Raw genomic sequence first — 24015 nt, forward strand, 5'->3', positions numbered from 1 at the left:
TTCTGTAAAGCATGAATAACCAACCAAAAAAAAAAAACAGTAATTAATTTATATATATAATTACATGTTTTTAAGCATAAAAATACAGTAACAACATTGTATATTGTGGTCAATTATGCACATAATTATATTGCATTTGTAAATTTTTGAATAATTATCATTCCTATTATGCTTAATGCTTTTAGTCACTTAACATGCTTTAAATTATGCTGGTATAATAAACCAGTGCCTAGCAAATTGAAAAGCTAAGGCTCTTTATGGTCAGTTTACGAGGGACACTGTTGAACAGGCATGTGAGAGAGCCCAATGACACTGCTTACAGTCTACTAATTTACAAGAGAAATAGAAGATTTGCTTTTTGCAGCTCATGATCAGGAACAAGCTCTGTTGACCAATGCAATTAAAACTCATGTGTATAGACTAGGTCTGCATCAAATAATAGGCTAGTGCAGTCATTCATGTAAATTATATGAAAATATGTTTTGCATGAAAAATTTTATTATGAAAATTTTTTGCACAAAAATGAAGTGAATTACGGTATTCATAATCACTTGTAGTGAAATACTCTAATAGAGCATTCACTGATTAAAACATTTGTAAAAAAATGTTGCTAACCTAAGAGCATAATACAAGCATAATAGAAACACTAATGAGCATAATATAGGTAAAAATTTGGGAAATTCAGTATGGGCAAAATTTGACTCTGGCATCAGGCCTAATAATTTGTCTTTGCGTATTCATACATTGTTTGTAGATGGCACCAAGAGTACAGGTGTACATAACATTAAAAAATAACTGAGAGTGTCCTACTGGAATAGATATCCAAAAGGCACTTAGCTGTATTCACCCAATGTACTTGATCTACAACAACTCAAGAGACAAAAATATTTTTCTCAGCAGAAGTCACTGATGTGCAGTCCCATTGACACCAATCAGCAAGCCTTTCGCTTGACTGCAAAATAAAGTGTTAAAATAAAACAAGAATATTCTAAAGTTTACTGATAACTTGACTCAGTGAGTTTGTAAGCACCATATTGAGAGTTGGACACTCTCTCTTATTTTTCATTATTATGTACCCTTGGTGGCATCTATAGACATTGTCGCATCCTGTACCTCATGATTAAGCAATAAAAAGAAAATATTTCATCCTTGCCATGTCCACATGGGTGTTTATCTGCTCCATGGTTACATGTGACCAAAGAACACATTTGTTTTGCATTTATTTCCTTTTATGTACATGTGCACTACAAAGCATGAAGAGTGGACACTAAATGAGACCAGATTTGGGAAAGGTACCTTTCCCACACATTTTACATGCTGAAAAAATTACATAACACCTGACTCCTTTTCCTGATTAACTTGTTCTTAGTATCAAAATCCAGCCAGATACTGTAGCTATACTCATGGAAAATTATTATTATGCTATGATCAAAAAGTTATGAATCTTTAAAGTTCACAAAATGTATCAATTTTTGTGTGTGAAAAATATCTTTTTGCAAATCCAGTCACATATGTAATTACTAGGCAAACAAACTAAACAAATTACATATAGTACTACTGTATATATTTGCACATGGTAAGTAGCACCAGGAACTAACCCAACATTATAAAGTTACACTCTGTATAGAAATGCAATCAATTAAGGAAAAAAGTATATTAAAGTACCTAACAAAATATTGTAAGTGCCTATAATAAACACATTCAAAGGTTTAATTGCTAACACAAAATCGCAGTTTATGCAAAACAGCTAAATTCAGCAACTAGTATATTGCATCCAGTCTTTTATCATCATCTTCAAAAGCTTCATTTTCAAAAGCTTGATTTTGAACCAAAAATGATGGTTGATTCACAAGCACTATAGAGTATATGTAATTAATAAGTATATACGATTAATAACAACTACAGTTAATAAATCAAACAAGGTATATTGACTGTAATAAATGGTACATCTTGAATGCACATAATGGGTAGGGTACTGGTGGTTTAAAACACATAAAGGTTACCAACAGGTTCAGTATGGGGTATTTGGGACAAATCTTCCCCTTCTACTTTCAATTTACCTAAGTGCTATATATGCATGAATAATGAATAACTATATGGTAAGTAGATCACAAAAATCTGTAATACTTCTGGGAATAATTGAAAAAAAAAATGAAACATACTGTAATTGCATGAAGTGTCCACGATCTTGATGATCAAGAAGGCAAAAACTTTGTAGCATTGCATTATATAATATGCTACAATAGTATATGTATGCCCAACCTATGTGTTAGTACTCCATATTTCAAGCATTATCATACATAGTACATTGGTATAGGAATTTTTCAAGTATAATAAATGACCTTCTGAGCAAAAACCCAACTTGTTTGCATAATTCTGTTTAAGAGATAAATGCCATTGACATACATTGGGTAAAAACGTGTGCTACGTACATAAATATTATATGCAATAATTATTTTAATCACTTCAGTAAACAGTGAAAGAAGACTCAAATTGAATAATCCGATATAGTAGTGGATTCACCACTTCATGGAGTGTAGGAATACACACACCTGTATCTTTGTTTCTTTTATCACACATTATTTATTCAGGTACTTTAGTGTTTTAATCCAGGCTAGATACTTAGGTTTTCAGGTCAACCTTGTTTTTCAATATAAAGTAATTGTTTAAATTGTTCTAAGTCAATTTGTATCTGCTGAATCCAAATCTGATGAGTGCCAGTTGCTAAACCTTGAGCATTTTTCTGTAAATAGAATCAAAAGATAACCCTACTGATTTTTCCATAACTATAGAGCAAGCCATCCACATCAATCCTTTCACATTAGTATTTATAGCTATAAATAGGTAGAATAGGACCTACTAGCTCCTAAAATAAATATCAGTTTCAGTTTCCCTTATAAGGTAATTAATGACATCATTGCTGCATATACATGCATATTATTGTGTTTGTTTGAGCAGAAAAGGAAGGAGATTGGTCACTCCATTTGTGTGCTGTTGAAGAAATGTTACCAAATTTCTTTCCATCTAGTCATGTCAACATGGTCTATACTACCTTCAATCTATGCAGCGATTTCATCCAACACTGTTCATGGCTGATGAGCATGTCATGCATCACCAGATTGGCTTTTAGAATGCCATTTGGTCAGATCTCTTTATTGAGCAACTTACATGCGATATGGTCATCAACCAACAGGCACTGTTGGCTCTACAGTGAATGAACTTACTCTGGCCATTTGGGCACTTTCCCAAAGCACTTGTGCTCAGCTGATGAATGACTTGGAAGCAATGAAAGATGGTGAAGAACAGTATGTTGTGACTTCTCACAAGGAGGAAAGGCATACATCAAAGCTAATGCTACAGATATAATGAAAATACATGAAGCAGTATCAACATGCATTGACATATTTGAAAGTGACAAGTATCCAGTCAACGGTCATATTGACATATTTTCTGGTAGAGTTGTTTGTTGATGATGCAGCAGTGAATGTTTATAATTACATGGAAATACCGGTGGTTAGAATATGAGAGACAGTGGCCAGCTGGATTCCACAAATGGCTGACCAAAACAGTGAAGATCATGGAAGCAGCAACAAGACAGATTACTAAACTTGGAAAGGACATGCATACTGTGGGTACTGAATTCATTTATGCACGTGGCATTGGAATTATGGAATTGTCAAAAGAGACTGGTTCTATAGAGACTTTATTCTCTCATGAATTAGCTTCACACCCAACAGCTCTCATTGATGATAATGGCGAAATGAGAAAGACTAGCAAATATGTGTTAAAGGCCAAGTTGCAGGTGATGTGTGGTGGAATGCAGAATAGGTAACTTCCAAAGGTAGTAATCCTGTATAGCTGTGCTTTGCTTTGGACTGTTCCTGGCCAGCTTCACCAGCAAAAGTGTCTGCCTTCATCAATGCAACAGTGACCAGTATCATGGAAAAATAGAAATCACAACAATTTTACATATGGTTTTTGAAAGATACTACAACATGATTACAAAGTCAGGGTGTTGGACAACACGACAGAAAGGATTAAGTTGTGTTTACAAGTTAACAGAAGGATCGTATTGAAAAGGCTGATGACATTCGCAGATAATCTTTGTATAGGTGACCTATCGACATCACTAAATGAAGTCAAAGACTCATGTCTTAGATTTGTAACTGTACTATATGGCAAGGAACAAGGAACATCATTAAACATGTCAAAATGTGTGCAGACATCTTCAAAAGCAAAATTTGGCAACACAATATACCACCGAAGCTGAGTAGCCTGCCACCCACTATGGCCACATTCAAACTCCCCTGCCAATGTACCCATTTCCAAATAGCATGTGGAAGGCTGCTGACATGTCTTCGCCCCCAGATTTCATTTGTGATGTAATCATCATGGCTTCTGCATTACCTTTGCAAACATGGTATTGTTTAAAATACCGATGCATCTATAATTGCATAGATTTTTGAGTGTCACATTAGATTTTCTTTAAATGCTCAATGTTTCACATCTGGCACTCACCAGATTTGGAATTAGCACAAAAAATTAGTCTAGAAAAAGTTTCAACAATTATTTTATACTATAAAACAAGGTCATCTGAAGTATATAGCCTGGACTATTTCTGTACCATGAAGCAAACGTGAGTTACGTGTATTTATTTACGTTGCAGTAAAACATAACTTTATCGTCGCTGTTTTTAAGCTTGAACAGTCTTCTTGCATGATAGCATGGGTGTATTCAAGTCAAAAATATATACATTGATAAATGCTCCAATTCATGGTGAATAGAATTACCATGTACACAAGTCCCAACTCTGTAGCCTAATGCACTCGAGAGTTATAATCAATTAAACTAGTGCCTGTAATTTTTTTACATATAAGCACTGTACAAATCGATCATTTGCTCTTGTTGCTGTCTATTGCTATAACTCCAAAACCGCTCACCAGAAATGGCTGAAACTTCAACAGTCCATTTGAACATGTTGTTGATTTGCAATATAAATTGTAAATAGGCAGGCAGGCGGGCGGGCGGGCGGGCGGGCAGTAGAAAATTCCATTGGATAATTTTTTTAAATTGCGTAACAATTTATTGGAAGCCTTTACAATAGTACTGAAGGCACTTTTGGGCTTGGTTATACCTAACCAATACTGTTAAGGTGCCAGGATGGAGTTGTGTAGCTGGTTTTTGGGTGAAGTTTTTGCCTAGGAAAACCCAAATCTCTATGATCCCTAATATGATAAAAATAAATATCATTCATTTTGAACTAAAAGTTTTTAATTTCGTGGTTAATAAGAAAAGCTTACCTAATTAGAAAGTATACAGGATGATTTATGGTGGCACCACTTCTGAAATCATTTTGTTTACCCTAAAGAACTACTGTGCCAAATTTGGTGCTTTGGTCCACGGAATTACAATGAAGACCACAAGGAACTAGACTATACCCCATGACAATATTATTTGCAATAGCTTACTACAAAACTCCCTTTTGTTAGCACCTGGACAAAAGACATTGGAAGACCTCAGGAGCACGTATTAAAGAACTGAAACAAAGAGGTACTTGGGTGTATGAATGATGCTCCAATTATCAAAAAAGCAATTGTTTACAGACATACCATTTCTTTTGTTCACTGCTCTACGTTGTAACAGGAAATTCTGGTTCAGTGCAAAATCCTATAATACGTACATACATGAAAGATGAAAAAATTTATTACTAAAGATACATACAAATAGAGTTGACACTATACAAAGTATCAGTCTAAATATTACTGTAACTTGTTTTTTTTTCACTGTAAAATATTTGATTTTTTTTACTTGAACATTTTTGGCCAAAGCAGAGTCAAAATTTTAGCCATTTTAATCCAATTTCTAATCTTAGCTATATATAGCTACTACATACTTCACTTACTACCTTTGATAGTGTAGCTGTAGGCTTTCAACTAAGGCTCATCAAACATCAATATACATAGTTGACAATCTATATTACTACCATTGCTGCAAAGATTGTGGCATTCTAACACAGCAGTCATGTATAAAAATTTGATCAATGTAAACTAAAGGTGTATTAATTATATGGATATATACACTGTACATGAAAGTTTTTATCATAAAACTTTAAATAAAGCAATCTGTGGTATTACACAATTATATTGTGTACCCTGTCCTTTATGTTGTTGGCATTGATATGGACTCTTGTTATTATTGATTTATATCTCAGGTATCATGGTTTCTGATTATGTATACTAGTACAATTAAAAATTATTAATGAAGTACAGTAATAAAATATAGTGAATATGAATGACAGTAGCTATTACAATACAGCTATGTGGAAAATCTCTACTTTTTTATGTCACTACCATTTGTTCATTATTATTATTGCAATTTTAGAATTGTGGAAATTTTGCACTATGTACTTTAAAGTGTTATCTTATAAAATTCAACTTTTACTTATTATGAAATTTTCTGTTTCACAATTAACCTGTTATACAGAGTGCATGTATGTCTAGGACAAAAATAGTGCCTTATAACTTTGTACAAAATGAATTTTAAAAGCACGTAATTGGTCAGTATTATTGTGCATCAACAAGCATAGTCACAACATTAGTTGCTGCAAATTAATTTACAAATCCAGTGGCTGATTAGTCGCCTACCCACAGGCTATTTTAGTCTGCAATTGACAAAGTACATATCAGTTGTATCATGTACTCTCCTTGGGCCTACGACCATCAGTGTTGGGTGCACATATCAAATAAATCACTACATACATAATATATGTTCGTATATAGGTATGTACCTCACGGTGGTCATTCCTTTTCCGTCTCGATGATAGCTTTTTTCTACATCTGTTACACATAGGAGAAAACACATAATATATTATGCATCAATTTTGGGATTAATTCATTGAACTATGGTGTGAGCTGCAGTAATTACTAGTAAGTAGTTACTGGTCATGCTGAATGCATATGTAATATGCAGCCTATAAATACCAGCCATGCATGATGCATTTTTGCAATACTAATTAGCACTCTTTACAGTTCCTATGGATACAAATACATAAACTAACAAGGAAAAAACATCCTGACCACCTGGCAGACTCTTGTAAGCATTCGAGTGTAAATTGGATGGATGGAGGCTTGAGGTTGCCAAGGTCCAGTCATGGATTTTTCTCCTTTCTGCACATATTTAATACACATTGTACGATGTTTAAACAGGCTGTAGGACTATGTGTCCAACAGACCTTCAACAGCTGTACTGTACAGGAGCAGTTCTGGAAAAATTACTGATTAGTTTCCAACTTTACCTACAGGGTAGGGGGAGGATCCATACAGTGGTATTGAAATTAGAACCTGCTATATAGGCTATTTAGTTAAACACAAGTGCAAATCATCTTAAAATGTAAAATCTGCTCATTCTAAGGCTATACAGAGATGTTTAATAATTTATCAACTAATATCGAGCAGTTACAGAGATTATGAAATCAAGAATGATAATTATTTTTCAGAGACACTTACTGCACTTGAAGTTGCAAAAAAGCATTTTGGACTGTTTTGTGATGGAGAAAGTAATTTGATTACTAACAGTTACTTTCATAAACTATCCCCAAGTAGTTTATTACGCTATTTTAGGCTTTAAGTTTGTAAGTGTTTTAATTTTTTTCGATCTGAAAAAGCTGACTGGTTTCTGCAAGAGTACATAATAATAGAGTAGGGAGAAGAGTGTCTAACTTCAGTGGATTCACCAAACTCACTGCGCTCAGACCTTGCGCAATCAACTATAGCCACCAAAGGTGACAAATGGCTTGCTCTATGAAGGAGGTTATAGCACTTCTACTGCTTCAATTAGGAAGTATCAATGGTCTTCTGTTCACTTAAAGGTATTGATTTATTGCTAGAAGTTTTATGGATTGAAGTAGGAGGGTTTGAGCGCAGTGTGTTTGTATGGACTATATTGAGAGTTAGACACTCTCCTCCTTCTTCTATTATTATGTACTCTTGGTTTCTGGAAACCAGTGAAACCCCCTTAGAACCGTGCCTAGTACTGTAAAGCCTCAATAAATAAATAAAACATCACATGCAATTATATTTCATATAACTTAGTGAATAAACATGTAGTAACTTTCTTAGATTTGTCATACTTCTAGCTTTAGTACATACAATCACAAGATTGTCCATATGTTAACAATTACAATGCACCAGTGATGGATGTATGTAGTTTGAGGGATAGGGACGTGCTGTTTATGCTTTTTATTTTACGTCCTATGTTTTAAGCACAGCTCAAGTTTTGCCTACTATGCTCAAAGCTCAACATTTTTGTCTCAGACCCTCAGTTACCATGTTCTGCTAATAAATAGTAAATAATAAGTGGCTGAAGTAGAGACTAAATCTTTGCTTGTCAAAATGCATTTCAAAGAAAAGATCTATAATCTTTTTATATTCTAATAGAATAGTCAGCTGCCTGATTGTTCTATTAAAGTTACTGACTATTCTATTAGAGTAAATCGATCGTTTTCTGTGATGTGTATTTTGACAAGCAAGAATTTATAGCATTGCATAAGTATTCTGCCTTTTATGTTAGCATCATGCTCAATGCTTTCAGGCACCTTTTTACTCATAAATTATGACAGCATATAGGACATCACAACTTTCCAGAAAAAGTAGTGTAATGTGCTTTTGGTGTCATAACTTCATGTAGGTTTGGTCTATTTCATTGACAGTTGGACAAGTGGAGTATATAATGATTGTGATTACACAAACGGAAGTTGAAGCCATACCATGTTTGCACAATGATGTAATAACTGGTTAAAACCAGCATATCACATACTTCACTTTTTCTCCATGTAGGTGTATGAACAACAAAGCTGAATCTTGGTGGGAAAGGAGTTCGGTAATAGCTCCAACTTTATACAAGAGAATTTTTTGATATTTCTATGTTATTGTGAATGAAAGTGAAACACAAAAGCTACCTTTTCTCGACTAAACAGTCATCAATAGTTATGAAATTTGGCGTACACACAGATTGTAACACGTACAAAAAATATACAAGACAGATTTAAAAAAAAAGTCTAGTTAAGAGTTATAGCTTTTGGAACCGGCCTTAACCTTTAATACCATACAAAATGTTTGTGGAATGTGTGTTGGTACCAAACAGGTTTAGCTATATGGTCAAATCACTTCTAGTGGCTTTCCTAACTCCATTGGCCTAAAACTATATATTAGTAAAAGAAAGTTTGTTTATTGGGCTACTACAAGGGAAGACTAAATCATCACTGTAACAGCAGAGGCTTACTTGTTATAAAGCAATGAAGAACAACAACTGGTTTTTTGCAACACCACATTTGACGCTTCGTCTGCCACGTTAATGATGACTTGACTCACGTGAGTTGTATATGGCTTTACTCACTTTTGAATGGTGAGTCAGCCAACGGTTATTCAGAGTAAATAGAAGCAATTGGCAACAAATAATGGTCTAAAGGTATGCAAAGGATTTGTGTGTTTCATAAACTAAAATGTATTTTCATGGCTTGTTTTAATCCTCATGCTTTAGTTGTAGGGTGAATCCCCAGGTACAGTAGCTATCATTTAAATCCTTATTGCATTACAAATAAAATGATGTTGATTGCGTAACCATTGGATAATTACTTTAAAAACTGTTCAAGTGTGAACTATTCTGGCCTCCAGAGACTCTTTCCTTGAATTTCCCTCCAGTATCAACTGAGCTAGTGAAGGTTGGAGCTTTTGGGATCCCCTATTTGGGGAACAGACAACTTTTTGGATCAGTTCTTGTCCTCTCATCTAGTCAAGGTTGTGGCTGCTCAAGATAGCATTGTCATTTTGGAAGACCCTCAAGTTGAGCTTCATCGGTGGAAGCTAAGATCATTCATCTTCTGCACAGAGTACCATTCTTTATATTGCACTCCTTTTTAGAAGAGTTTGATTCTAATTGCTTAGGCTACATTCTACAATGTAGTCTTCCTAATGATTCATGATGCCAAGCAACTTTACCATTTCACTTGGAAGGTCTGGGTCTGCACTTGTCTTGTTCTGCTGCCACAGCCTTTTTGGGTTCATGTAATAGTGTTTGTCTCCTGGCTTCTCATCTTCTATCCCAGAACCTTCATGATTTAGTGTTTCCAAATGACAAACATGCTGTTACTACCTTTGAAGGGTTTTGTTTGATCTCTTAATCCCCCCTGCTACCCAGCAGGACTATAAGCTATTTTAGAACAAAATCAGTATGACCAGTTCTTTGTTTTTTTCAACATCTGACACCGAGCTTGACTCACAGGTCTCTCTCTGACTCATCTGGTGCTAGCAGTAGATTTCCTGGTCCTGAGTTTGTTGTTGGCCTTCGTTTGTGGCTTGGAATTCCTCACTTTCCTATTATTAGGCATGAGGCTATTATGCTCCAATAATTGAGCATTATGCTTTTGAGCAGTGCTCAAAAAAATCACTTATTATGCTTTTGAGAATTGCCCTTTATTCCCAAAATTATTCCACCATAATTGGTTAATAATGCCAGTTTATTGCTGCATCAGGCTATTTTTGTTGATGTTTAAGCTTCAAATAATCTTGAATTCTTTATCTGGTTGCTATATTAGAGTATTTCAATGTGACTGCTTTATTAGAGTAAATCATATTCAGTGACTGCTCTATTAGAGTATCTCGATCTTTTTTAACGGAATTGTGCAATCTGCAGATTTTCCTACTGTTAAAGCTTTATAATCATCTCAAAATGCTAGCATAATTCCTGATTCCCACACATAACTATAATTATGTCTGAAATCATGCCGGCATAATCGCCGCATCCCCACCCATTATGCATGTGCCTTACCTCCATTAGCTAGTTTGGTGATCCCCTTCTGGAATGTTCTCATGGTCCTATGAGAAGTTGTTGCCATGATGCTCTAATTGATGTTGTCTGACATGCTCTGTCCCAGAGTTATCCTGGAGTTTTAAAGGAGCAATGTGTTTCTTATGAAGATCATTCTCGCTCGGGTGATGTGCACCATCCAGATTTTCAGTATGGTTGTCCGGTTTATTTTGATGTGTCAGTTCGTAGCACTACCCAACCTTCTCACATTTCTTCATCTTCTTCTTGTGCTGGGATAGCTGCTGCAGCTGGTGAGTTAGCCAAGGACCAGAGACATAAAGATGTCGTAGAATAGGCAGGGTGTAACTTTATCTCACTTGTTGCAGAAATTTTTGGTGTTCGGTACTATTTGCACTTCAAATCCTTCGTATCATCATTAACCGCACCACAGCCAGAAGTGGTGTGTCAACCAAACAGACTTGTAAACATTTACTACAGCAACGTTTAGTTTTGTTACGGATGAATAATGTCCGTATGATTTTACGGTACTGGGCTTTGCAGTGTGAGGACACTAATTTTCCTTTCACCAAACCCAGTTGTAATTATTCTTGTAGTTTAGTTGTAGAGTAGTTTGCTTTGTAGTTGTAGTTAATTTTGCATTTTGTTTACATTCTTTTGGAAAAAAATGTCTTTAATAATTAAAGTGCTTTGTTTAACAAGTATGCATAGCAATCGATCAAGTTATACAGCATGTCCGGTTTTTATTATGCCTTACACTATAATCACTGGGTCCCTATTGAGGGAGCTGTACATATTATACACTACTGTCTATTATACACTACAACAGTAGTGTATAGTAGGGACCACAATGGAGTGAGCATGGCCCACGGGATAAGATCACCCAAAAACCAGCCTCAATTTTCCCTGATGACAATGAGGCAGTATTGGTTAGGTAAAACTAAGCCCAAATAAGCTTTCAGATTGACCTGAAATGCTTTCAACAAGCTACTACGGAATTAAAAAAAAATTATTTAACAGAATTTTCTACTGACTGACTAAGTAACTGACTGATGCCTTCATACAAGCGTAACTCGATAATGGTTAAGGCTATGGGCTTGATTTTTTCACTGTTCAATGTCGCTTCAGCCCGACAGGTGCCTTTAGGCATACCACAGTATGTACAATGCATTCTTCATGGACTTACCAGTGTCCTCCTTTGTGTCCCATTCATCTTTGCTGACAGAGAAAAATGTCGATTTGGCATTAGCACATGATGGCTTTCCTTCGTAATGGAAATAAGAATGGAAATCGTCCGTATTTGTCATAGCGGCTATTTTGATAGCAGAGGTGCTTTTCAAACAGTTTGTGATTCGTACTGCTGTGCAACGGGTTGAACACAGCCGACAATGAAGCTTAATGGATACTTCGATAATTGATATAACCAGGGCGTGTGTGGCGCCATTTCTTTCAATATGTGTGGATTGCATAGGTGCCTTTCAAACAGTTCTCGATTCGAAATGCTGCATGATGGGTTGAACAAAGCTGACAACGAAGCGTAATGTATACTTCACTATTCAGACGATAATTGAGGCACATGGTGCCATTTCAGATGCGAAACGTGTGGGTTTACCACTCATAATAATTATTTACAAAAAAGGTTAACAAACAAGTAGACAGAAAAAATTGGAATTTTCCTTCTTGAGCACAGTAGGGATATAACACTTCTTATTGTTTTACTGTGATTTAATATCGTGCACTACTCCAGCTTGTTTCAGTACTTTTTATCGATGTGTTATGGTCCCTACTCTAGTTGAAAATTCCAAATTTTTCTGTGTACTTGTACTAATACTATGAATATACATTATTTGTATGCAAAATTTTATTTATTTTTCATTGATAACAAGCATTTTGGAGATATTCACTGTAAAATACACAGTGTAATAGAAATTCAATATGAAAATGTATACTCATGAAAGACCATTTGTGTAAGTTAAAAAATTGTGTTATGATAATAAATTTAGTAATTTTCCTAGGTTTCTGGAAGGTAATTTAAGGCCAGTATCTAATCTTAGAACATTATATTCATATATACACACATGTACTACCATTCCAGCAAATTTTATAATGTTTGGGGGCTTATACAAAAGGATTGAAGTAGAAAACTATTACAAGAATTAATTATCACTTATGAAATCATCATTTTTAATTTTTTAATATTGGAAGAAGATTTATTTTGAAAATTATAGAAAGGATTTTAGGTTCTGAAATTACTGAAAATTAGGTAGGAGGCTTTCAGTAATAAGCTGATTGTGGCTTGACAAAACAAAAGCAAATTGTGATGAGCTGAGCACAGGAACTATAGACTGATACACCACATTTGGATGGTGTCCTTTGTGTAAACATTCAAATCTTGTATGGATTATACCATGCACAGTCAGAAAACACTAATATTGATCATCAGTCTTTCAACTTTAATAACATTTGTGACCCTATAAATTTAATGTAAAGATATATTATAGTTTAATTTCTAATAATCACTCATTAGTTCTTATTTATAGTAACCACACTCACTATAGTTGGTTCACATTCACTTGAGACAGTACATCAAAGAAGTGAACATGTATCACTTCTAATGGTTTTGTACAGGAACAAGCATGTTTTCATGTTGTAAACATGCTGAATTGTCCATACTATAGTATGTATAAGTTGAGCTGGATCCTAAAAATTAAAAGTGTATTTTCTCAAGAGAGTTAACATTTCAGCCACCAGATGATTAGTGGTGACAGCAAAGGTGTCAAAAACAGACATGTGTGGTTGACCCCATTACAAGTTTGGGAAAATGATGTAATGGATAGTGCACCTTTATGGGAAATTTATGGTGAAAGTTTTGATTGGGTGTAAGAATTATGTCAGACATTTGAACCAGACATGGGTCAAGCACTTAGTTCAAGGGCTTGAAGCAGTTTTCAAACACCAGTAAAAGTGCTTAAGTACAAGCTCAAGCACAAGTGCTGCAATTAAGTAAATACTTCAAGTACAAAATAAAGTATTATAAAAGCGCTTGATATAATTACTTAAATTCATTTCATTAACAAATGTCAACATATGTAATGGTGCATGCAGTCATGTATCTATTGTTTTAAGTATTTATTGTTTTAACCCTGGTCGATCCAGATATTGGCTTGATGCAGTGTTTACATCTGGCCGTGAAAATCCCATCCAAACAAACTGGTAAGTCAAAGTGATTAAATACAGAAGGTAGTTTCTTCTCTGCCATTCTGTCTTCAGTACAATGGAAAATGGTTGTTGCCTTACCTTATATATATAATGCAAGAAGCCATAGCAACAAAAGAATAAAATACCATGTCTGCTAGGCTGTGTGTGATAGCACCTTTTGGCTGTTAAATGAGCAGCTCATGCTCATTGAATCAAAGACTTTTGGTAAGAGCTGGCAGTTTTTGTGCTTTAAAAGGGCTGTAAAAGTGCTTAAACGTAAGTAATTAAGTACCAGCACAAGCACAAATGCTTCACAGTAACAAATGCTTGTAAGTATTACAAAGCACTTCAGAAAAAGTGCTTAAAGTGCTAATAAGCACACGTGCTTAAGGCTTGACCCATGTCTGATTTGAACAAAATTATTTTGAAATATTTTTAGCAGGTCAAGCAGTACTATAAATGAACCAAATTTCAAGGTTGTGTGTAATTGCATCCACGAGTTATTAAATATTTTTGAGCATCCAGCTCAACACATACATACGTACCATAAAATGTATGGAATACTTTTAAACCTCATAACTCACTTGCACTTGCTCATATCAAGGCACATTGATAAACAATTTCAGTGTTTAAAGGGCTTTACAGAGCTACTAAACATTTGGGCAGCTGTCCCATGTAACAAAAGTTGTTAACAAGAAATGAGTGCTCAAGTGAAGGTGAACTGACTATATCTAATCTATTACGATATTGTACATACTGTATGTGACCCAGTCTGGGAAAACTGGGCTTATTGTCTATTTTAAAGTATCAAGAAATGTTGGTTTTAAGTATTTAGTGTGTTGTAGCTTGCCAATGGTTGAAGCTACCTGTACCAACTCTTTACACGTTTTACACCAATTCCCTACCTACCAGAAAATCCACTGTACAAGTAACTAGCAGTTAAATTTCCCACCATTTTAGGTAGTTTTTGAACAGAGGTTGGCTGTATCAGGCAAGCTCCAAATGGGGTGGGAGGTGGGGGACTGAAGGAGGGCCAGAGGCTGTTCAAAGATTTGAAGAAGAAAGTGTTGGGATGAATTAGGCCAAGTTATGGGCCACTCAGGCCACAAAACTGGCTTAAATGAAAGGAAATTCACAGCACAGGTCTTTAGTCAATAGCACAGAGCTGTACAGCTACATACAACCATGCCTAGGCTGACCACAGCTCCATTAAGGCCCCACACCACATGTATGGATCACCACTGGGCTTGGGAAAAGCAGCCAACAAAAGCAGACCACTCAAGTCTAGCTGATTCTGATTGTGAAATTTAATAGTTTATTCATGCAGCTTTGTGTTCTTGGCGAAAAAGTGAATCTGCTGGCATGGGCGATAAGACCAGTTTTCCCAGATCCAGTCACATATGTTTATGCTAAACATACATTTGTATCATTCTTTATAGATACACACCTGCAACAGCAGCATGCAACTATAGTGATACATGCCAGAGATAAAAGAAGTAATACCACTCCTACAATGATTGCAGCATGTAATCGACTAATTGATACAGTATCATGAACAATATCATCAACATCATCACCAGCATCATTGGAAAATCTTGACACTACAGCAAATTATTTTTTAGAATTACATGCAGAAACTACTGTAGCAACATACTGTAATATTTACAATATATATATAATGACAGGATACAGCAAACTATACTTCTATCATAGTGAGCTGCAAAACCATGATGAAAACATCATTGCACATGTACAGGGTACATATATGTACAATGGCGGATCCAGGATGGGACATTTGGGGCAAATGCCCCCCCCCCCCCCCTCACCTTGTAAGTGGAGGAGCCAGCCATAGCTACTTCTAATTCAAATATTATTAAAACTTTATGTTAGGCCAAGATCACTTTATAAACTTCATTAAAATATACACATTTTACTAGCAGTTACAAATTCACTTGAAAACAAAGTGAACCAAAGCCAAAATAACTGAGAAATTGTCACCCAGCACCTTCGTGCGTACTAAGCGCCTCTAAAAATAATTATTGTGTTGTTGTTTTCAGCCTTTTAAGACTTCACAACCATCTACAATGGTAAAAACCAACAGTGAGACACAACAGGTGATTATTTGTTGCTTCAAAAATGTAGCAACTAACAAGAGAATCTGGCTCTCCCCTACCACCTACAACTTAGCCTGCTTGTGCCCCTCCCCTTGCCAGTTCTTGGATCCGCCCCTGATGTACATGTTCATGCAATTCTGCAATAGTTAAACATTAATTAACACCTGGCTTCTTACAATCTAATTTTGTCATTCTTAATTATAATTTTTCATTTAAATCAATGAATCTTAGTGTCAGAAATTACGGGGTATACACATGTCATTATTGACTTAAAGCTAATAATGATGCATTACAATCACCCTAATATGGAGCAAAATTCAAAGAATATGGAGTGAATATTTGTCTAACAGGCAAACAAGATAGCGTACAGTCTGAAACAAGCTTTGGTGAGTACAGCAATGCAATTAAAATTAGTACATTTAAATTTTTTAAATAATATGCATCTCCTATCGATTTCCAATGTGTAGTGCATTGACTACAAAGTACATTATGTGGATTTTGCTGAAATGGTTATAAATATTGGATCAAGAGAAAAATTTAATCATGGGGATTTATTGTTGTAGAACAACAGGATGTTTTGGAATAGCCTCTTTGAAATACTGCATGAATCCAAAAATAATGAAAACCTTTTGAATATTACCTACTCTGTGGTATCCTTGTATTGCAATCCAACCTTTTTTTAATTGCTGTATATTAGAATGTGCTTGCTAGCATCTGAACTGGGGTAGAGATCAACTAGTGTTGTGTTATTGCAAAGTTTAATTCATACGTATTTTTAATTACTAAGGTGAACTTCTCACAATCCACAACATTTATACAGTATAAATACATCAAAAAGCATCAAGTACCTTTAATGCGATCACTATTTATGTAAGAATTGAACTGACTGTTAGTCACGTGAACTTCAATATAGTATTCAGCATTTTCATCTAAATCACTGAAAACGACAAAGCTACTGCTAGTTGTCACAGGAGCAGGAATGGATTGGTGGCTGTTAGCATTCACTGAAGTGAGAACTACCATATAGTAAGGAAATCCATGAGCTTCATTAAGACTTAATGGTGTCCAAGTCACATTAATAGAAGTAGGATTTATTCGATGGGCTTGAATATTATCCGGTAAATTAGTTGGAGGAAGTTCTCTTGTGAAAAATGTAACATAATCTCCCAGTTCTCCTCTTCCCGTAGACGTAAACGACACTACAGTTACTTGATATGGTACACCGGGTTCTAATTTAGAAGAAGAACAATAAAAACATGTTTAGATGTTATCACACTGATAGCATATGAAACACAAAGTTTATTGGTAATTGCTTTGTAATAGAGGGCATCAACAAACTTCACACTTGGTATACTGACTGTATTCTATACAATATAGAGGCCTATTTATTTGATATATCAACTTTTTAAAGCTCAAATGGTTGAAATACTTATAACCTCAAATACTTTGGTTGTGATTTTTGTTTGCTCACGCACTGTTATCTAAAACAGCTTTAGCAACTACTTTTGTTGAGTAGAGTAGTTATAACTCCATTATCTGCTATCTGTATGCATTCTTTAAGCAAATACTGTTGATGTGTATAGATCTGCATGCATACAAGTTATAAATAAATATTTATGCAATTACTGAACTACTACCATTAATCACATTGTAATTGTACTTTTACCAAGATACATATGTAAAATTTTATTCCTTATACAATTCATAGTTGTCATCACAATCTTACTGATGCACTTACTTAAGTGTGTTATGACATATTCCCTGGTACTGTTGCTTAGAATATTACTGACAGATGTAGTACCGTTGTTGTATATGGAATAAATGACTTGATATGCTAAAATAACTCCATTAGGTTGTGCAGGTTCATTCCAAGTAATGAGCATTTCATTGCTGAGTGAACTTCTGGACACATCAAATTCTACAACTCCTGGAACTGTACAATAAATAACAAATGTATACAAGTATGATAACTGGTATTTAATACGTATAACTATTAAAATACCTATACAGTCTCTAGGACATGTCAATGAAATCTGTGACATTAAATGTGACAAAAGTTTGGAAAACCTACACCAGCATGACATGATTACACTATCTGGCTAACAATCTTCACACTAGACTGCGTCTTGGGTCTACTTTTGTGAGACAAACGTCTGTAGACATACATATACGTATTAAGCCTATACATTGTTCTATCAGCCCAACGAAGAGACTTAAGATGATAATAATGTCTTGGAATGGGTTGAAAAGGTACACTAATGTGAAATAAAGTGTATCATTTCCCACCAACTACTATGCACAATAAAATTTATGGTATTTATGTTCTCAGTAATTTCCATTCTACAGTTTGTTAGCATGCTGCAACTGGACAAACATTTTCACCAATGTTTCACACTTGACAGTGGAGCATTTGCCAAAGTATTTTGGCCAATGAAAATTTTTTGCAATTCACTAAAGTTTTATGCTGCAACATTTTGTTTTTATGGTATTAGCACACAGTAACATTATCTTGCTTCATGAGTGTTGTTGGACCTCACAAAGGGGTGAAGGTGGGGTGGTACAGTGGGGTTCAAAATCTACAAGTATCATAATAGTGAGCTCTGGACCAAATTGCATGCTGCTGGGGACTGCACTGCCATATAAATTTTCTGGTCCCATCAAATACTATACTAGGGAATAGATTTCTACTAAGTACAATAGTACTGTATATTAGGGATCATGAAGGTTTGCACCTTTCTGGCTAAACGTATCACCCCAAAACCAGCCTCACAATGCCTTCATGGTACCTTGGTAGTATTGGTGAGGCATATGCAAGCCTAAAAGTGTCTACAAAGCAGTTTAGAATGCTGCTACAGAATCTCAAACATTTTTATATAGCAGAACTGACTGACTGACTGACTGCCTGCCTGCCCGCCCGCCCGCCCGCCCACCCGCCTGCCTGATGCTTTCAGACAAGTGCAACATGACAACTACTGTACTAACTTAATTTTGCACTGTTCAATGTCACTTTAGCCTGAGAGGTGCCTTTTTGCATACTTATTAAATTATTTATTTATTCATTTCGGCTTTACAGCACAAGTGCTGTAGGTCTGTAGGATTGCAGTGGCAGATTTAGGGGGGTTTCAAGGTTTCCACGGAAACCCCTTTGAAAAATGATTGCATAACAATTAAATGTTTTAATTATTGCGGCGTGTGTCTCGATCGAGATACTCTAATAGAGCAGTCACAGTAGCTACTAAAGTAGTGTGTAGGAAGTTATTTAATATATTTTATATACTGTTACTAGGCTGTGACCTTTTTTTTTTTTTTTTGGTCTCACCTTACCAAACCCGACGATGTAGTGCAAGCTTTTGCGTATCTCATGTCAGTATATATCTCCACCTTCTAAACTGGAAACCCCCTTTATAAATTCCTAGATCTGACACTGGATTGGTGCTTGTTTAAAGATGCTATATTAATTAAATAAGTAGGTTCAAAAAGTTATATACAGAGAGGAGAAAAATCCATTACTGGACCTAGGCAGCCTTGAGCCTGCAGGCATACCATAATACATACAATGCACGCATCATGGACTTAACTTTTGTCCTCCTTTGTATCCCATTTCCTTTTGATGATAGCCCAAGGTGTCAATTTACAGTTGCATGGAATAATTGATTGCAGAGACACTTCTCCTGCTGTTCTTCTTCTTTAGCACTGTGTAATAGCCTGAGAATAGTTGAAAGTGAAGTGTAATGGCCACTTCACATTTAATTCAGTAACTGATAGCTCCGATGAAAACATTAACTCTGGTGCCATCCTTTCTTTAGATGTAGTATGCACAGGTTCACCAGTCATATGTAATAATATTACAAAAAAGTAAACAAACAGTCAAGTATGTAAGGAAAAATTAGAAATTTTATTAGGGATAATAGAAAAAAGGTAGGGAAACAAGGTACACACCTGCAGATATACTAGTGGACATTTAATCTGTACAGTAGAGATTAAATGTCCACTAGTATATCTGCAGGTGTAGGAACCTACCTTGTTTCTCTACCTTTTTCTATGATCCCTAATCGAATTTAAAGTCCTAATTCTTAAAATTCCAATCTTTTTATGCCTGTTACTAATATATTGGGTGCATACTACATATAGATTTTATGCATTAGTTCAAATAAAGTTTTTAATTTAAAAATGAAGTAGGGTTCCAGCAATAAAAAGTAGTGAAACAACATCATAAAGCTACAGCTGTATTTGGGAAAGTCTCTACATTGGCATGTTACAGTACATAGCTACCATAGTCTGTTCATGCCACAGTAGGAACTTTCCCACATAGCTACAGTGATGCTACCACCATCCATATCTCTTGTTTCACTACTTTGTATTGCTGGAACCTTACTACATTTGTAGATACTAATATTTTTATTGCACTAGTTTGTTAACTTTTTCATTATAGCATACTCATTAGACCACTTTATAAGAGTACCTCAATTTAACTGTTTTTGGTGAGTGAGCTCTGCAATAGACCAAGGGGTATGGTTCGGTGCCCTGTATTGTTTTGTATAACAAAACTGTACTGATTGTAGCTAGATCACTAAAGAGCCATGGTGAGAAACATGGGTTGCCATGCTCTGATCATGTATGGGTGTGGAATTTTTAGATTGTTGTACCCAGGCAAAACAGGTGACAATTAAAGCTGCAGGTCTTTACTCCTTTTTACAGTAGCTTGAGTGCTTCAAGTATCTAAATACACTCATCTAAAGAAGGTGTTGATATGGAAAAGAGCACCTTCATTATAATCTTGCTGCGTGAAGGAGAAAACTATGTATGTAATTGAAGATAAAAAGAAAGCATATACCATAGGAAGCAGACACTTGTTGGAATCAGAAAAGGTACATACTATATATAAGTGAGTTTGTAATTGTGGCATGAGATGGTGGCAGTGTACTCAGGCATAGCTGGCAGCAGGTAGGCTGGCAGACCAAAAAAATTGAGTTTAGATATTTTATTGTTGGATTTATAAACACACTGGGACTATTCCATGAGGGTGCTTTTCATCATGTATGATTTGTTATGGTGTTTTAAAGATAACATTTTGGTGTAGGCCTCAGGGAATTATGCTCAAAATTTTCATCATTATTCTATTCCAAATTTCTCCAAAAAAGTTATCATTATTACCAAAATGAACTCATTATTCTCAAAATTATTCCCAATTTTAATAAAAAAATATTTTGCAATTTATAATGTTTAGAAAGATTTTGGAGTAGTAATCATCCTGTAATAATAAACAGGAAAGCTATGATTTAACTGGCAAAATGGTTAGTCATTGTTGCAATAGAGTAAAGATCATTCTGCTGACTGTTCTATTAGAGTAGTTGATTGCTCTATTAGAATATCTCTATCTCAACTTATTTGAAATTGTTTATTATGCCAATTTATGCTCTTAATTACTTCAAAATGCCTCAATAATTTCCAATTCTTTTACCCCATTGTTATGCTCAAAACTATGCAGGAATAATTCCTGGACCTCTAATTTGGTGGATGTCATTTTGTTAGGGGAAAACCCTACTAAAAACTAGCATAGTGTCTAATTAGTAAAAGGCATGGTTAACAGATGTTATTAAAGGATTTTACTAAGTACATGCTCTCCTTGGATGCACAATGCACTCCAGTGTGTTTTGATCCTAGAGATGATTTTAGATGAATTGCTTACCAATAGATTACGTAAAGACATGTACAGTGTAGTACACTCTATACCTGACTCTCCTGTTCTAATTTGTGCTGCACTACTTGAGTTGCTTGTTCCTGCTCCATTAGTAGCAGTGATGGTCACTATGACTAATTGATGAGGAGCCAATTCAGTAATACTATAAGATTGTGTCTGTAAGCACACAAAAACAATCATGAATACAAGGGTAATGCAAAGAGAATCATGTACAGTATATAATACTATGTTTTAATGTAAGCTGGGGTAGAATCGATCACCATTGGTCCAAGAGTTAAGAGAACCCAAAGAGACTCATTTTATCATCATCAACCCTTTGTATTAAGGAACATCTACTGTACCTATTTTCAAAATTGCAGATGGTTAGTAATCAATACGGACACTTACCAAGTGAAATGGTCTTTTGTAGTATGGAACTCATGCTTCACATACTAGGAGGCTTTTTATTAAATGTATGAGCTTTAAAAATAATATGTTAATTATAATAATTTTGTGAAGTTTTATTAAGCAGATGTACCTAACATCAAACTCCACATTCTACTGTCAAAGGGGAATATTTCATGATTTTTACAAAAACAGACTAAAAAATCTAGGACTGTGGGTTCTCAAACTTAGTAGTGATAAGATCATATATTTTTGTATAATTTTGTTATAAAAAATGAAGTGCACATATACTGTACCACTCCCTATAGTGCTCTATGTCCATTCATCAGCATACAGTAGTTTATCTTAATATAGATCCTGCCTAACTAACTTACTTAAACATTTAGCGTGTGGAAAGCACCTTTGGATGATGGCTATAGAATATGTAGATGTTATATTCTGATGCATTCAATACAGTTTTTCCTGCTAGATATATAGTAAATTTGAACATTGTATCAGCAGCTTCTAAATAATTGTATAAATTTTAAGGCCCACCATTTTTTCACAGCTTAGCTGTTTTTGTGTGGATAATAATACCGGAATGACTCACAGAGTAATTGTCAGCTATTCTGGATTACATGAGAATTCCAGTTATTCTGATTGTCAGGTTTATTGTCAGCTGTTCTGGATTGCATGGTGTCGAGTACCATGAACACCTCAGGACCAGTCTTGTCTACATTGTGAAGGATGAACCCTTTAGCAGTATAATATGCACCCTTCATAACTAGCTCATAGCACAAGAACTTTGATGACTGTTTTATCAGTCTCATCCAAGAGAGAACCAAGAAGTGAGGATGGTATGGTTGAGCATTTTAATCGAACATTACTCCAGTTGCTTCAGGCATATGTTACCTCAAATAGTGACTGGGAGGTGTACCTTCCCCATGTGCTGTATGCATATTGAACATCATGCCACACCACAACAGGAGCTTCTCCTTACTTATTGCTCTATGGTAGGGACCCACCGACCTTCCAAAGAGAAAAGCAGCTTGCGTTTGATTTTGTCCACACCAACATTGCCCTGGCAGCCCGTAACCAAAAATTACATTATGATCAATACACAAGTACCCCATCCTTTAAACAAGGAGACCCTGTGTGGCTCTCTGTCCCAACTGCAGGCAAATTGGATCCTCGATGGGAGGGGAAATGGGTTGTAAAATCTGTGAAGAGTCCTGTCAGTATTGAAATATATGATAGTAAACGAACTAAGGTCGTGCACACTAACAGACTGAGACACCGTTATATTCCAGACGTGAAAGAATGTGCAACACATGGAGCTGAGGATGCTAATACATGTACTGATACCTGTGCTAAATGGTACTCTCAAAATTGCGACCTTGATCAGAGTGAATGGATAGTGGTGGTCCATATGTGCAGAAAAATTTTACCATTTCTGTAGCAATACGATTAGCTGTTTTGTCCGGAAGGGGTATAGCATCAGCCCATTTAGTGAAATAGTCTTGCAGGATAAGCAGATATAGATTATTGGTGGTTGAGAGCGGGACCTGCAATATATCAACAGCAACCATTTGCCATGGTTGGCCAATCGGCATATTCTGTAGTGGACTTGGAGGTAGGCTAAGTTTGGATTTCTGACAAATAGTGCAGTTCCTGCAATAGCGCTCTACATCCCTTGCCATGCTAACCCAGTAGGCATTCCTACGCAGCCTATCTAAGGTTTTGTCTATGCCTAGATGGCCAGCAGTGGGTATATCATGGCTTAGGGTCAACGCCTCTTGCTGGAATGAAGGTGGAAGA

At 35.5% G+C, this 24015-nt stretch overlaps 1 protein-coding gene across 1 annotated transcript in view; it reads right to left on the reverse strand.

The window, feature by feature from the left end:
* Positions 1-1581: 1581 nt before the first annotated feature.
* The window catches only part of LOC136265747 (uncharacterized), a 212528-nt gene continuing 190094 nt past the window's right edge, over positions 1582-24015 (reverse strand). Inside the window, exons 38-44 of the mRNA XM_066060660.1 lie at positions 21867-21990; positions 17872-18066; positions 16982-17362; positions 15467-15620; positions 6788-6836; positions 5610-5667; positions 1582-1855 (exon numbers count right to left, since the gene is read on the reverse strand). Of these exons, the coding sequence (XP_065916732.1) occupies positions 1761-1855; positions 5610-5667; positions 6788-6836; positions 15467-15620; positions 16982-17362; positions 17872-18066; positions 21867-21990 (1056 nt within the window). The 3' untranslated portion in view covers positions 1582-1760. The remainder of the gene's footprint in view (positions 1856-5609; positions 5668-6787; positions 6837-15466; positions 15621-16981; positions 17363-17871; positions 18067-21866; positions 21991-24015) is intronic.

This window comes from Dysidea avara, chromosome 1, assembly GCF_963678975.1.
Source record: "Dysidea avara chromosome 1, odDysAvar1.4, whole genome shotgun sequence".
In the NCBI taxonomy this organism is placed as follows: Eukaryota; Metazoa; Porifera; class Demospongiae; order Dictyoceratida; family Dysideidae; genus Dysidea; species Dysidea avara.